The sequence below is a fragment of the Kryptolebias marmoratus genome, linkage group LG18 (genome assembly GCF_001649575.2).
Source record: "Kryptolebias marmoratus isolate JLee-2015 linkage group LG18, ASM164957v2, whole genome shotgun sequence".
NCBI lineage: Eukaryota > Metazoa > Chordata > Actinopteri > Cyprinodontiformes > Rivulidae > Kryptolebias > Kryptolebias marmoratus.
The window spans coordinates 11,320,844-11,333,785 of record NC_051447.1 but is presented as its reverse complement, the minus strand read 5'-3'; the positions used below and the strand labels follow the sequence as shown (position 1 = coordinate 11,333,785).

The window sequence follows — 12,942 nt, the reverse complement described above, 5'->3', positions numbered from 1 at the left end:
TTTTCTGTTAGCAAAATGTCTCATGAACCACAGAACAAGTTTTAAGGAAACTTCCAGGAAGTAATCATCAGATGCACATCTACAACTGATTAGCTTTAACAGCCAATACAGGACAGGATGGCCACCACAGGTAATCCATATTATCAAACATAAAAATGGTTATAACTCAGTCAGTTTTACAGATATTGAGCTAACAGTGGTAGTAGCTGAGACTCATTCACAACACATACTCTGAGTGTAATGTCTCACAATGTGCATAAAATCATAACATCATCACATCATTTACAAGATTTGACTGTCATTTTGTCTACAACTCAATCTCAACACCAGATATTCTTAGTCTAAAACTCTGACAGGAAAGGCAGTAGGAATGATGTCTTAGCTCAATATCTCATACTATCATACTGATTTTAAACTGATGCTCTTTATTTTTTATTTTAGCAGGAAATCTGTGACTTCTTTGGGGTGAAACAAGAAACTACAGCCTGTTTGCTGACTTCAGTTATTGTCCTACTAGCCTTCATTTTCACCGATTGTTGTGTTCTATATTTAGATGACATTTTGACCTTGTTAGTTGTTGGTACCCCTGCCAAGTTTTTGGGATTTCCATTGCAGTGATCATCACTCTCTGCTGCAGCCGACGATGGCTGGTTATGTAAAGGCTCATTAGTAGATATGCTCATTATAAATACCCGACTCGGTAAGCTCTAGTTGAACATGCAGCCCCCCCAACAACCTCAAATCTGAGCATAAATTCATCAATACACAGTGAGGGCATGACCCTATATAATTTCATGTTGTTGGTTTATATTTTGCCATTAATTTAAAATGAACTTTCACATCTCAGCCATTGGCGATTGAGTTCACAAGACTGAAAATCCTTTTGTAAGGTGGTGGGGTCAAAGGTGAAGTGAGGTGGGAGACGAGTGAGCGGAATTGTCTGTTAATTGAACGCTGGTTTAGATCACACAGATGACTGAGCTTACACTGAAACAGACTCTTTTTTTTTCCAATTGTGGAATTTCCTGCTGTGTTTAAAACATNGGGGTGGGGGGGACGTTGTATGTGAGTGTGAAATGGCAGAAACATGTAACAGCACTGGATTCCCTTAACTGAAGAGCAGATCAACCAGTGCTGAATATTTACCCTGTCTAGTCAGAAAAATCAATAAGAACAGAATCAGAGACACGCTGCACCAGGATATTTACCATATTGATTCTTTTTACTGCAACCTATAAAAGCTAATTACTTTTGTCTACATAAAGTACAAACACATAAACACAAATAGTGACATGACAACTTTGTACAAATAAAAAAAAGTTAAACGTTATGACATAAAGTGTGGGTTTTGTATTGCACACATTTGTAACAAATTACTTAATTCTGCAAAGAACAGAATTTACTGACTTTAAAGTAAATTTCACTTTAAATGACATTGCCATTACCAAACAAAGCAGCTTTTGCCTGCATTAACTGTGGCATAAAAGGTGTCATCTCAGGCAGAGAATTGTGGAAGGATGACAAGGACTGGATGGAGGTCCTGACATTCTCAGCCTGAATCTAAGTCAGTTTTGACAACTAAAAAGAATCTTTTATATGACTGGGTCAGTTAATGCATGTGACAAAAAAAAACTCCTACACAAAATATGTAAACATTTGCAAAATGTGGATTTTTTTTTGTGTGTAAAATGAAAACGAAACATCAAATCATGTTTCGTTCTTCCACCATCGCATTCTCATCTGTTTTGTCCATTCTCCTCGTCGGTCGGCCCTGTGATGTCCTGATGACAAGGTTACACAGTGTGAGCACTGGATTGTGGGGGGAAATCTGTCGCAGGTCTTTGGACGGTCTTGTCATGTTGCTGCGATTCTTGTTGTTTGCAGAAAAAAAAAAAAGAAATCAGTTAAAAAACGTTACATACTGACACATCCTTTTAGGATTGCTGTTATCCAACTTAATTGTTTTGAAATCATTATTAATCAACAAGATTCTGAGGGGAAAGAAACAAGTCTACTTACTCTACACAATGAGATGAAAATAAATGCTGGGATGCATAAAAGTGGTGTGGCAATAAGTGAAACAGCCATTATGACGACTCCAGTTCCAGCTACATGATTTTGCAGAATGATAGGTGTTCCTTTTGTCAGGGTATAAATCACTGTAAGCTAAGGGAAGAGAAATAGCCAAATTAGAAAGTTAAACAATAACAAATGTGTGCATATATAGAAATCAATATGCACTTAGAGAAGGTTTCTGGTCAGAGATACTGTATAACTGTTTTAATTTGCATTTTACTAATGTTTTTGGGTTTTTTTTGCATTTGGGGTTGTATATTTTTTATGAAAATATGCAACTATTTTTGGGAATCCATATTTGGACAAAACCTCCAAAACATGAGCAAACATGGGAAGTCCAGAGAGCTGCAGAACAGAAGCAGCCTTGAGGTTGAAAAGGAGTTCTAATATGAATCCAGAAATATTAGTCAGGGGCAAGATTAATAAAAGTCGGAGCGAGGACAAAAAGGAGAGATGAATGGGATGGTGTCGAAGAGTGAAGACTCACCACACAGATGAGCGGAGTGACAAACAGCCAGCAGTACTTCAGCATGGGCAATGGTCTGTACCCAATCATGTCCTCAATGTTGTCATAGAAACGGTCCGCGCCTAAAACGAGGAAAGTCCAAGATGGAAGGTGTTTCAGTTTATATATAATCCCTGGTTTATAGCTGCTGCTTCTCAGATCCAGGTAATTTAACAAAGCAGAAGCTTTCTGTTTTGCACCCACCCTGCCTTTAAGTCTTTTAGTTGCACAACTCTGAAATGTTGGATGTTCCTAACTTTTCTTAATGCTGAACTTTTAGCTTCTAAATAACCAAAGAGTGCAGCAAGGTATTTTATGTGCTTAAACACAATAATTCGAAAATGTAAATGCAATTATATAATATGTCAAAGTCTGCAAACCATTACATATTAGTGTAACTGTTTGATTAGTTGCCTTCCCTGAACAGACAGTGAGAAAGTAACACTTTTGGCACGGTTAGGGAAAATTTTGAACTCAATGTTCAATCATTGAGTGACATCACTTTTTTTATAGTGATGTGTAAATTTCATCTGGAGCAAAAAGAAAATGGATCACCTCTGTCAATAAACAAATATTGGACAACGAGCTATTAATAGCTGCACATCTGAACTAAAGTAAAAATATCGTTTTCATTTAGCCCCATTGCCTTTAACTTAGTAACTTGTTATTTTTAATTTAATTTAGTAACTGCACAAACTGGAATGTCCTTTTTTGGATTGAATATGTGGAAAACTTAACAAAGCATATCCATATGCAGAATATATAAAAGAAAATGTAGCTCTAAATGAAGGGGAGATGAAGAAATGTGTGCAAATGAGGAGAGGAGGTTGAGATAAATTGGAGTATGAGATGAGATGAAAAGCTCACCTTTAGGTGCCACAGAGAGAAAAGACATAAAAACAAGAGGAAACGGATATTATAGACTCGCTGAATGGAACAACGGCCACAAATTGATTTCTGCAAATGCATAATAGCAAATGGAATTGCCATTCAATAGATGAGGCCATAATCAACGCTCAAACTTCTGCACACTTTTAGGAAGGAGGGAAGTAACTGCCTTCCTTTGGTAGTAGTGGGGCTTTTTGAAAGCACATTCCAAATAAAAGTAAAATATATCTGCAAGTGATTCATATGCAGCTTTTTATTACAGAACAGGCTGAACTAAATACAACGCTGCTGCATGAACTGAGAGATGAGAAAAGCACAGCAGAACAACTCTCCACCCACAATATTTCATTAAACCAACAAAGCTGCTGATATCAGAGGAGTAGAAGCGATGAGCGCTCGCAGCCTCGTTCACACCAACACTGGAGGAAAGCTGCAAAATATTTCAAATGCTTCATATTAAGATGATTGCTTTGCTAGTCTGAGAAAATGAAATGTAGCAAAGATTGAAATATTTACTTTTTTTGTTTGTTTTAGTCTAAAAGGCCTCAACTTCACAGCAGAAGATGCTGATTCTAGTTTTGGACCAGTAGGTGGAGCAGCTGTCTCCAATCAGAAATCCTCTCTGCAACGATTCTTCTCAGGTGGCAAAACACCTGACAGATGGTCATTCTCCAAGTCACAAAGGGAATCTACACGGGGCAACTGTGTTTGTTAATCAGGATAAGAACATAAAGGATTCTTAGGATTTTGATAACTAAACAGAAACAGCTCTCATACCTGAAGTTGTAGCCGTTTTGGACAAACCTTAAAAATAACATTATGCTCAATTTTGCAATATCACAAGATGTCATGCTCAGAGTATGAGTTGTGATGAACTCTCAGTAAAACTCACACCAGATTTTAGCTCAATACCTATCAAACTTACTGCCTTATAGCAATTATTCTGTTAGCTAATGTCATATGCCTGTGGCAGACATCTTGAAATAGATTTCCTCCAAAAGCTAATCAGCTGTAGATGCACAGGCAATGAGAATTGCCTGAAAGTTTCATTAAAATCTATCCAGTGGTTCCGGAGTTATTTTGCTAACAAACAAACATTGTTGATTCTAACAGTTGTCACTAAAGTTTTAAGATAAGCTCTTGCACAATGAGTATGTATGTTTTTAGTGTGTATGTTTTAGTAATATGTTTTGTGAAAGACCCTCAGTTACAACCACACCTAATTTCATCACACTATCTGTAAAACTGACTGAATTTTAGCCATTTTAGTGTTTTCTAAGGTCAGCTGAAAATGGTGGCCATCTTGAACGGGGTTGTCTCCAGTAGTTAATGAATCGACCATCCAACGACTGCTTTGTAAAAGCTTCATTAAAATTCATCCACTGGTTCGTGTGATATTTTGCTAACACTACAGAAAACTGAACACATGCACAAAAACACAGAGACATGTTCTGCGGTCAGAATAATCCAAAAACCTTCGGCGGTGAAAATGATAAATAATTATATTGTGATACCTGCACAATACCTGAGTATATCAGACAAAAAAACAAAAAACAAAACAAGAAACACCACAACTGACAGATACAGAGACTAACATCAATCATGTTGTTATAATGGCATCTGTCAAGGGATGGGATTTATTAGCTAGCAAATAGATGCTGCAGCTGAAAGCAGAAAACAATAAGGTTTTTATGTGATGTCTAACTTTGTTTAAGAACTTCTTTGTGTTAACTTTCAAATAAAACAATAAAACAGCTGCACATCGCAAAGTGTCTTGTCAGATCGACAGAGGAGTTTGTAAAAGGCACAGCTGAGTACACTAATGAAACAAAAGCTGCACTTTGAGTTGATAAAAAAACAAACAAAACCTACCTAGTGAGTTATGTAAAGCAATCAGCCAGTGATTTACCATATATCCAGGATACGACGATAGTCTCTGCACAGGCAATCAGAAGAAGGCTGATTCCACTCGGACCAAAGTAATCAACCAGCTGGAAGAAGTAGATACCTCCCTGAAAGATGAAACACCGGCAAGATGGAAAACATAGCTACAGAAGCACACATCATATTACCAGATCTGAGCTCCTATCTTCTTTTTAACTGAACAAACTAATCTAACAGTTAGTGTTAGCACCCAGCTTACCTCAGTGACAAAAGTCAAGCCCAGCAGGAAGCAAACAACAGCAATGAGCAGGACCAGTTTCTCCCTGGCACCCGGTCTCCTCAGACGATTTGGAAACAGGTCTGTGAGGGCTGTGGCCAGGCTCTCCACACACACAAACTGTAAGGACCGGGGGGGTGGGGTGGTAATATATTTAGAACATAAATACTGAAAGTCAATGTCGTGTGGCACGTGTTCCATGTAATACCTGACTGTCGAGGCCCAGGAGGAGGATCATGAAGAAGAAGAGCACAGCCCAGAAAGATGACCCGGGAAGCAACGACAAGGCTCTGGGGTAGGCTATGAAGGCCAGACCGGGACCTGAAGGGGGACATGTGAGCACAGTTTATCAGTGGTGCATCACATTTTAGCACCATGTATTTAAAAAGTAGCAAATCTTTTAAAAACTAAAACGTGAGAAATGCTACAATCACTCAGTAAATAGAACACACTTGATCAAAAACTAAAGTATGAAAATACTTTAAAAAAGAGAGCTAAATGAGAAAAAAAGGCATATTTTTTAATGTCTTCAGTTTAGGTTAGGACTGCATATAAACACAAGATGCCATCTAGTGGACGGTGTTGGTTATTGTCAGCACTTGGGTTTAATGAAGACAAGACTATTTGCTTTTTTTTTTTTTTTTCAATAAAACTAGATGTGGAGGAGGTGGGATTAACTCACCACTGACAGTGACTTCATTCACAGGAACGCCGAGGTTGTGAGCCATGAACCCGAGCACTGAGAAAACGACGAAGCCAGCAAAGATACTGGTGACGCTGTTCAGACAGCACAGGGCCAAACAATCCCTGCAACAGACCAAGAAGCTTAGCCGACATTGTTGGAGGGCAAACCTGATCATCTTTGAGGCGTGAGGACACAAACCTGTAGCAGTTATTGTTGTATTTGTTGTAGCTCCCCAGAGCCGTAAGGACTCCTTGACACACAGCGTAGGAAAAGAACACCTGAGTCCCTGCATCGCGCCAAACCTGGAGAGGACGAGAAAACAACAGATGTAAAACATATTATAGACTTGTTGTGCTGAAGCATATAGCTATTTCTGTGTGTTATCGTGCAAATTATAAAAAGGGAGTCTATTATTTGCTTTTTTTATGTCATTACTCACAACATGGGTGTGCATGTTCAATTTCTTGTCTTGTAGGGGGTCTTGTCTGTAGGCCATGAGAGCGGCTGTTTAACATAAGAGGTACCAAAGCTCCATTTTGCACATTAGCTACACACTTGGCTGGCTTCCAGAGCAATACACAGACCCTTTCTCTGGCCCCATGATGGGCCTGATATTTCCTTCCCTCAGGTCAAAAAACCAAAGTCTAAATCTGTGTCAAAATGTCTTTACATCTTCTGCTGGACAAAGCATAAACTGTTGTGCTCTCAGATGCAGGCCTCTTTTGACACGCTATCTGCTGCCTTGTACACAAGCTCACACAGGCGCTGTGACAGGAGATGCTTTCATACAATAAATAGACACCAGATGTGAGCCAGAACTCAATTGCAATTTCCTGCGCCAATCGAGCAGAAGCAGATGCTCACACGCTAAAACACAACTTGGGAAGAAAATGTGGGTTGGAGAGCCTGTGGGATGGTGTAAAAGTTCCCCGTTTCCACATAACTTTTGCCTGTTTTCTTAATGCACTCAAAGCTAAAGCTAAAAAATAGCAAAAGCCTACCTAAAAGTGTCAGGATGGTTGCTTAAAATGATGTTTTTTGAGAAATCTAAATGTATTTTTATGGGAAAATATGTGTAAATAAATGTAAATAGTTTGAAAAGTATAAAAATTACACAAAAAAATAGCATAGCACCCATTTCCTAAATGAGCTGAGCATTATGATGTTGGCTAAAATACCAAAAAGTATGCAGAAGTAGTTCGTAAAAAAAAAAATGCTTGAAAAAAAACAACAAAATGGAAAACATTTATTAATTTTTCCAGCCTGATTTAGACTTTGATAGGGTACTTCACTGTTTACTGATGCCATCTGTTTTGTCAGGCTGAGATTCAGTCTGTGAAGACAGATGGTAGTCTGAAGGACGTGTACATTTAACCTCAAAATGTCTAAGTATTTCCTCACAGAGAGCAGTGTTTTCTCTTCAGCTGCTGTACACTATAGAAGACATGTTCCTGCAAACTTTTGAATGGTTTGCTTTTCTTGGAAAGACCATGTTTTGGGACCAGAAGTAAAAGTCAACAAGAAGATAAATAAAATAAAGGGAGATAGAAGAATATAAAATGCCAAACTGCTCTGAGGATCTTAACAAAGAGATGTGTGTTTGGAAAAGAATGCTTCTCTGCAGAGCGTGGGCTCAAATTATCTCCCGCAGCAAAATGGCTGCATTTTGTGCCTCGCAAAAAACCCAAACACGGTTACCAAAGCAGTTAGTTTTAATGAGCCCCTCTTACATCTGGATCAGCGAGTCTGCTGAAGTCAGGGCTGAGATAAAACTTCAGGCCTTCTGCAGCTCCAGGCAGCGTCACTCCACGGAAGAAGAGGATGATCAGCATTACGTACGGAAACGTGGCGGTAAAGTACACCACCTACAAACAAACAAACAAGTAAATATATTCATACAGACTGGTTTTTAGGTACATCAGTAAAGTAGTGGGTAATGCATTTTTTGTTTGTTTTCCACATGCACACACCAAGTAGGCATGCATGTCTTTACACATTCATGTAGAACAGGGGTCTGCAATGTAGGTCTAATGTAGGTTAATCCCATAACTCAAGCTTCCGTGTGGCTCTCAGCGAAATCAGCCAAGTGATTTGTTTACACTGAGTGCAAGATCCCAATCTTGATGTTTTGTGATCCCCACCTCGTGAGAAAAAACTGCTGTTTAAAAGAGGGAATGCTCTGAAGTGACAGAAGAAGAAAAAAAAAAGGAGCAAAGAGTGAAAATCATTGAGGCTGCAGGGTGGGAACAGGTTTTTGGAACGGCCACCTGCCTTTCCAGTCGTTTTGATTCCCTTCCAGATGCAGAAGTAACATATCACCCAGGCAAACAGGAGGCACAGAGCCAAGTCCCAGTGCACTTTACCCAGGTGCATATCACTCGACATCCTTAACACTCGATGACTGCGTGGAAAAAAAGAAATGCAATCACTCATTAAACCCCTTCGGAGAATAAAACACTTCTGCAAATGTCTTCACCCTAGTTTTGATTCATGAGAAAAGCACATCAAAAGTCACTTGTCTGTCTGAAGTTTCCAATTATTTATTCTTGACGCCGAGAACAGACTTCTCAACCTAAATGTAGTGGTTCAAACTGTTTGTTTTGGAAGATTTCAGCTTGTGCTGTATAAACTTGCAGGGGGAAGGGAACATGTTTTTTTCATCATTGTTGCAGGATTTCCCAATATCTGTTCCAACCTCGAATCCGGAGAACATCATGTGAAAAGCAGCGGGAACTACTAACATTCAAAACGAAAACAAATGGGAAGAAAAACACGTAGTCTAAGTTACATCTTGAATAAATTACGGTGATCAACATTTTAACATTTTGTGGTTTCTGAGGAATGCATCTCCCTCGATTTCCTTGTTATTTTTGGATGGCTTTCCTTCATCTTTTATTAGCTGACCACGTTAATGCAGCACTCTGGGAAGCTTTAAGAGCCGTTTCTAAGGAATGCTCAACCCCAGACCTGTTCAAAACGGGGAGCATGGCAAACTGTCAGAGTGAATCAGCTGAGGTAGGTCGGAACAAGACAACATAACAACAAACCTAAGAAAACTGTGAGGGTCTGCAGATCCCAAAAAGAAAACTACTTGTGACTTTTGAGGAAAACCATGAGACTAATTTAGCGATAGAATGAAACAAGTTACATTTATTGAAGTAACATAATTAAGTACACAGCAAAAAGACTCCTTTGGTACCTTTACTGTACCATTATTTGTTTAAAGTACTAATCTCTTTACTACATTTGCTTTCATCAGTTTTATTTTATTTATTCTATTTTATTTTTAGCCTGTAAAATCACATGCAAGAATTTGCTCTAACTCCAATTTAAACAAAGTTGGGGCGTTTGGTAAAATGTGAATTAAAACAGAATGCAATGGACTGCAAATCTCATCAACCCATACTTCATTCCAAACAGAACAAAGTAAACATATGAAATGTTGAAACTAAAAATCGTGTACATTTCTTTTAAATAAATAAATAAAAGGTCAATTTCAAATTAATGACAGTAACACATTTCAAAAAGTTGGCATGGCTTCACAGTAGAAGAGTCCAGGTGCTGAACTGACCCGCCTGCAGTCTAGACCTCTCAACAACTGAAAACATTTTGCGGATCATGAAACAAAAATCCGGTAAATAGACCCAGGAATGTTAAGCAGCTCGAATCCTACATCAGACAGGAATGAGACAACATTCCCCTCCAAAATCTCCAGCAGCTGCTCTCTTCAGTTCCTAGATGTTTACAGACTGTAAAAGAAGAGAGGATGCTTGGCAGAGAGAAACATGGCCTTGTCCCAACTGCTTTGAGCTGCGCTGTTGCCATCAAATTCAAACTACCTTATTTTTTCCTGAAATGGTACAATTTCTTAGTTTAATCATTTGATATGTTTACTACGTTCCATTGTTTATAAAATTTTAAAACAATTGCATTCTGTTTTCATTTCCATTTTACACCATGTTCCAACTTTTTCAAAAATGGGGTTTTAGTTCAGGACAAATCCCCTACATCTTGTCCACAATCACTTCTTTTTCCTTTGTTGTGTGTACAGTTGTGAATGATTAGGCTTAGGAATCAAAATACATGGTTAGGGTTAAATATATATACTGTTAACACTACAGCTGTCTGTTACTGGTAAAAACAAATCTGAAAGATTTGAAAAATGATTCAAAACAAAGAAACAGAAAATCTACTGATTAAAAGATGTGCAACGTGTGTATTTCAAGTTTTTATGCATTTTACGTCCATCTGAACCATTTTAAAAACTGAATTGCATTGGAAAGACTGCTTGCAGCAATTACTGTCAGTTTGCCTGAGCAATAAGCATAAACAAGTAATCGATTATAAGAAACACATGCAGGTGGAATCAAAACATCTGGTGTGAGTGTGTGTCTTACTTCCAAAACTCCTCTTCAGCTGAGTCGGACATCAGTATTGTCCCATTGCTGGATGAACAAACGATATGAACATGAAAAGGATTTTATTATTGAAGTAAAAATAAACTTTTTTTGTTCAAGCTGATGCTACAAAGCAGTTGTATTCACAATAGTAAGTTTTTCATTTGATGCTTTTCCACAACTCCCAAACCAAGACCCGACAAGCCCTGTAGATTTATTGTAAATACTTTGAAGACCCCATACTTACAGGGTCACACGACAGTTAGTTTCATAAAAGAAACAGATGTGGGCATGTCCTACGCAGAACACATAAAAGGACTGACGTGGTCCCAAGTTACAGACAAAAGAACAAAAGACGAATCCCATATGTCTTATAATCCTGTTCATATTTCACGTCAACAAAATGAAGCGTTATGTACCTGACATCATATAATTAATTGCAAAAGTTCTCCAAGATTCATCTTACATCCCATTGTAGTATGGCAAGCTGTTACTTGAGGTGATGTTCAGTAAGGACAAGTTGGCATCAGGTAGAGACAGCTCGGGGCTGGCAAAGCTGTCCGTGTGACTATAACAAAATTCTGTTGAGGTTGGACAAATAGTTACACCCTTCAAAAAAGGTTCCCAAGAAAGTGTTCTGTCTGAATAACAAACTACAGATGTGCCTAAAGGCATAGCATTTAATATTCACAAAGGAAGGCTTACCGGTGTTCCACCAGTTGTCACATGTAGACCAGGGCAGAGGGCTCTTGAAGGAGTTTATTAGGTAGAAGATAGCCCATGCCAAAACTATTATGTAATAAATGTTCAAGTAGATCACAATCACTTGAGATGCAATCCCCACTCCTGTGGGAAAGAGATGTTTTCAGAGTTAGTGGATTTTTTCTGGCTATCGTCTTGGATAATACTTAGGTCTGATAGGTGTTTGGTTTCCACAAGATGCAGCTGTTTTCTAGCATTTTAAGTTAGTTGAACATCTACATTTGAAAATTGTGGAGAAAATTCCCATGTCATCATCTTTTTTTTTTCTGCATGCTTTTATGTGAATAATACGGAAAACAAGGTTGGTGATGGGTGCACAAAGCAGCTATTATTGGGCACTGATCGTTTCTATGTCTGAGGCTTGTTTTTTTGTTACCCTCGAACATGGGGCAAATCTTCCTCCAGGCAGTCACCCCGCCTTCACTGGTGTACTGGCCCAACGCAGTCTCCAGGAAAAACAAAGGGATACCACAGAAGAAGAGGAACACACAGTAGGGGATGAGGAAGACACCTAACAACAGAGACACTCATGAAGAAATTTCATCAATTTCCAGGGATTACTTTTTGCTTTTCCAATACAAACATACATTAAGGCTTCAATTCCTACTGGCTATATGCTTATTTTAAAAATGAAAACTACTTTTTTCTTAAGATGGGATGAAAAATGTTCTAAATTCTACAGCCATCAAGTCACAAAATGCAAAAAAAGTCATTTTTCACAACTTTTCACAAGGTCAAAGTAGCCTGCAATACATTCCCCTGTTAAGTCATATGCCAAGTCTCTCAATAATTTTTGTTGATCAGACATGCAAATACGTATATAGAGTGTATGTGAGTGTCAAATGCAGCACCTTACCTCCTCCATTTTTGTAGCACAGATAGGGGAAACGCCAGACATTTCCGAGGCCAATTATTTCTCCTGCCATAGAGAGAATAAACTCCATGTTGTTGGCCCATTTTTCCCTTGTCGGATGCTCCTCTTCTGGATCCACTTTGGTTTCTTCAGTCATGATCAATCTACTGAGGACAAATGAAATGTACCAACCGGTGCGTTCTATCCAGCTGCATTTCTCATGTAAATATATGAAAAGGCTTTACCTTTCAAATGAGGATTTCCGTGCTTATCATACCAAGAAGATGTTCATAATTAAGAAATGCTAAATTTGTCACCCTGTTTCACCTTTAACTTCAGATAGCTCTAGCAGCATTTAACTTATTTTGCAAAGAATTCGTGGAAATTAGTCTGCAAAGGCAAGCCTCCCCCTAAGAATAATACTTACCCGCGTGCTTTACGGTGCCGCCGTCAGCGTGTTTAATTTCTTGATTGTCTGAGAAAAGTCAGAAGAGCAGTCTTTATTCTAAGTAGGGGCGGTTCCTTACCGCAGGACACACTCGGGCTGTCCCATGCAAGACAAACAGTGTTATTTGCAAAATCTAATGCAAAAGTTTTGCAGCACAGTAAAAATAT

General features: G+C 38.6%; 1 protein-coding gene across 4 annotated transcripts; it reads right to left on the bottom strand.

The window, feature by feature from the left end:
• Nucleotides 1-1,199: 1,199 nt before the first annotated feature.
• Nucleotides 1,200-12,902, bottom strand: LOC108235072 (sodium- and chloride-dependent GABA transporter 2). Of its 4 annotated transcripts, XM_017414819.3 has the most exons (17): nt 12,755-12,844; nt 12,573-12,594; nt 12,331-12,491; nt 11,851-11,985; nt 11,418-11,558; nt 11,179-11,293; nt 10,713-10,760; nt 8,587-8,716; nt 8,046-8,180; nt 6,514-6,617; nt 6,313-6,437; nt 5,839-5,951; nt 5,613-5,750; nt 5,379-5,481; nt 2,564-2,664; nt 2,020-2,166; nt 1,200-1,870 (listed from the first exon to the last, which is right to left on the bottom strand). In XM_017414819.3, the coding sequence occupies exons 3-17, from the start codon at nt 12,482-12,484 to the stop codon at nt 1,703-1,705; spliced, it is 1,857 nt and encodes a 618-aa protein (XP_017270308.1). In that variant the 5' UTR covers nt 12,485-12,491; nt 12,573-12,594; nt 12,755-12,844; the 3' UTR covers nt 1,200-1,702. The 4 variants fall into 4 exon arrangements, with proteins under 4 accessions (XP_017270308.1, XP_017270309.1, XP_017270307.1 ...); XM_017414820.3 differs by lacking the exon at nt 12,573-12,594 and having other exon boundaries at nt 12,331-12,494; nt 12,755-12,902; XM_017414818.3 differs by lacking the exon at nt 12,573-12,594 and having other exon boundaries at nt 12,755-12,899.
• Between the last annotated feature and the right edge of the window lie 40 nt (nt 12,903-12,942).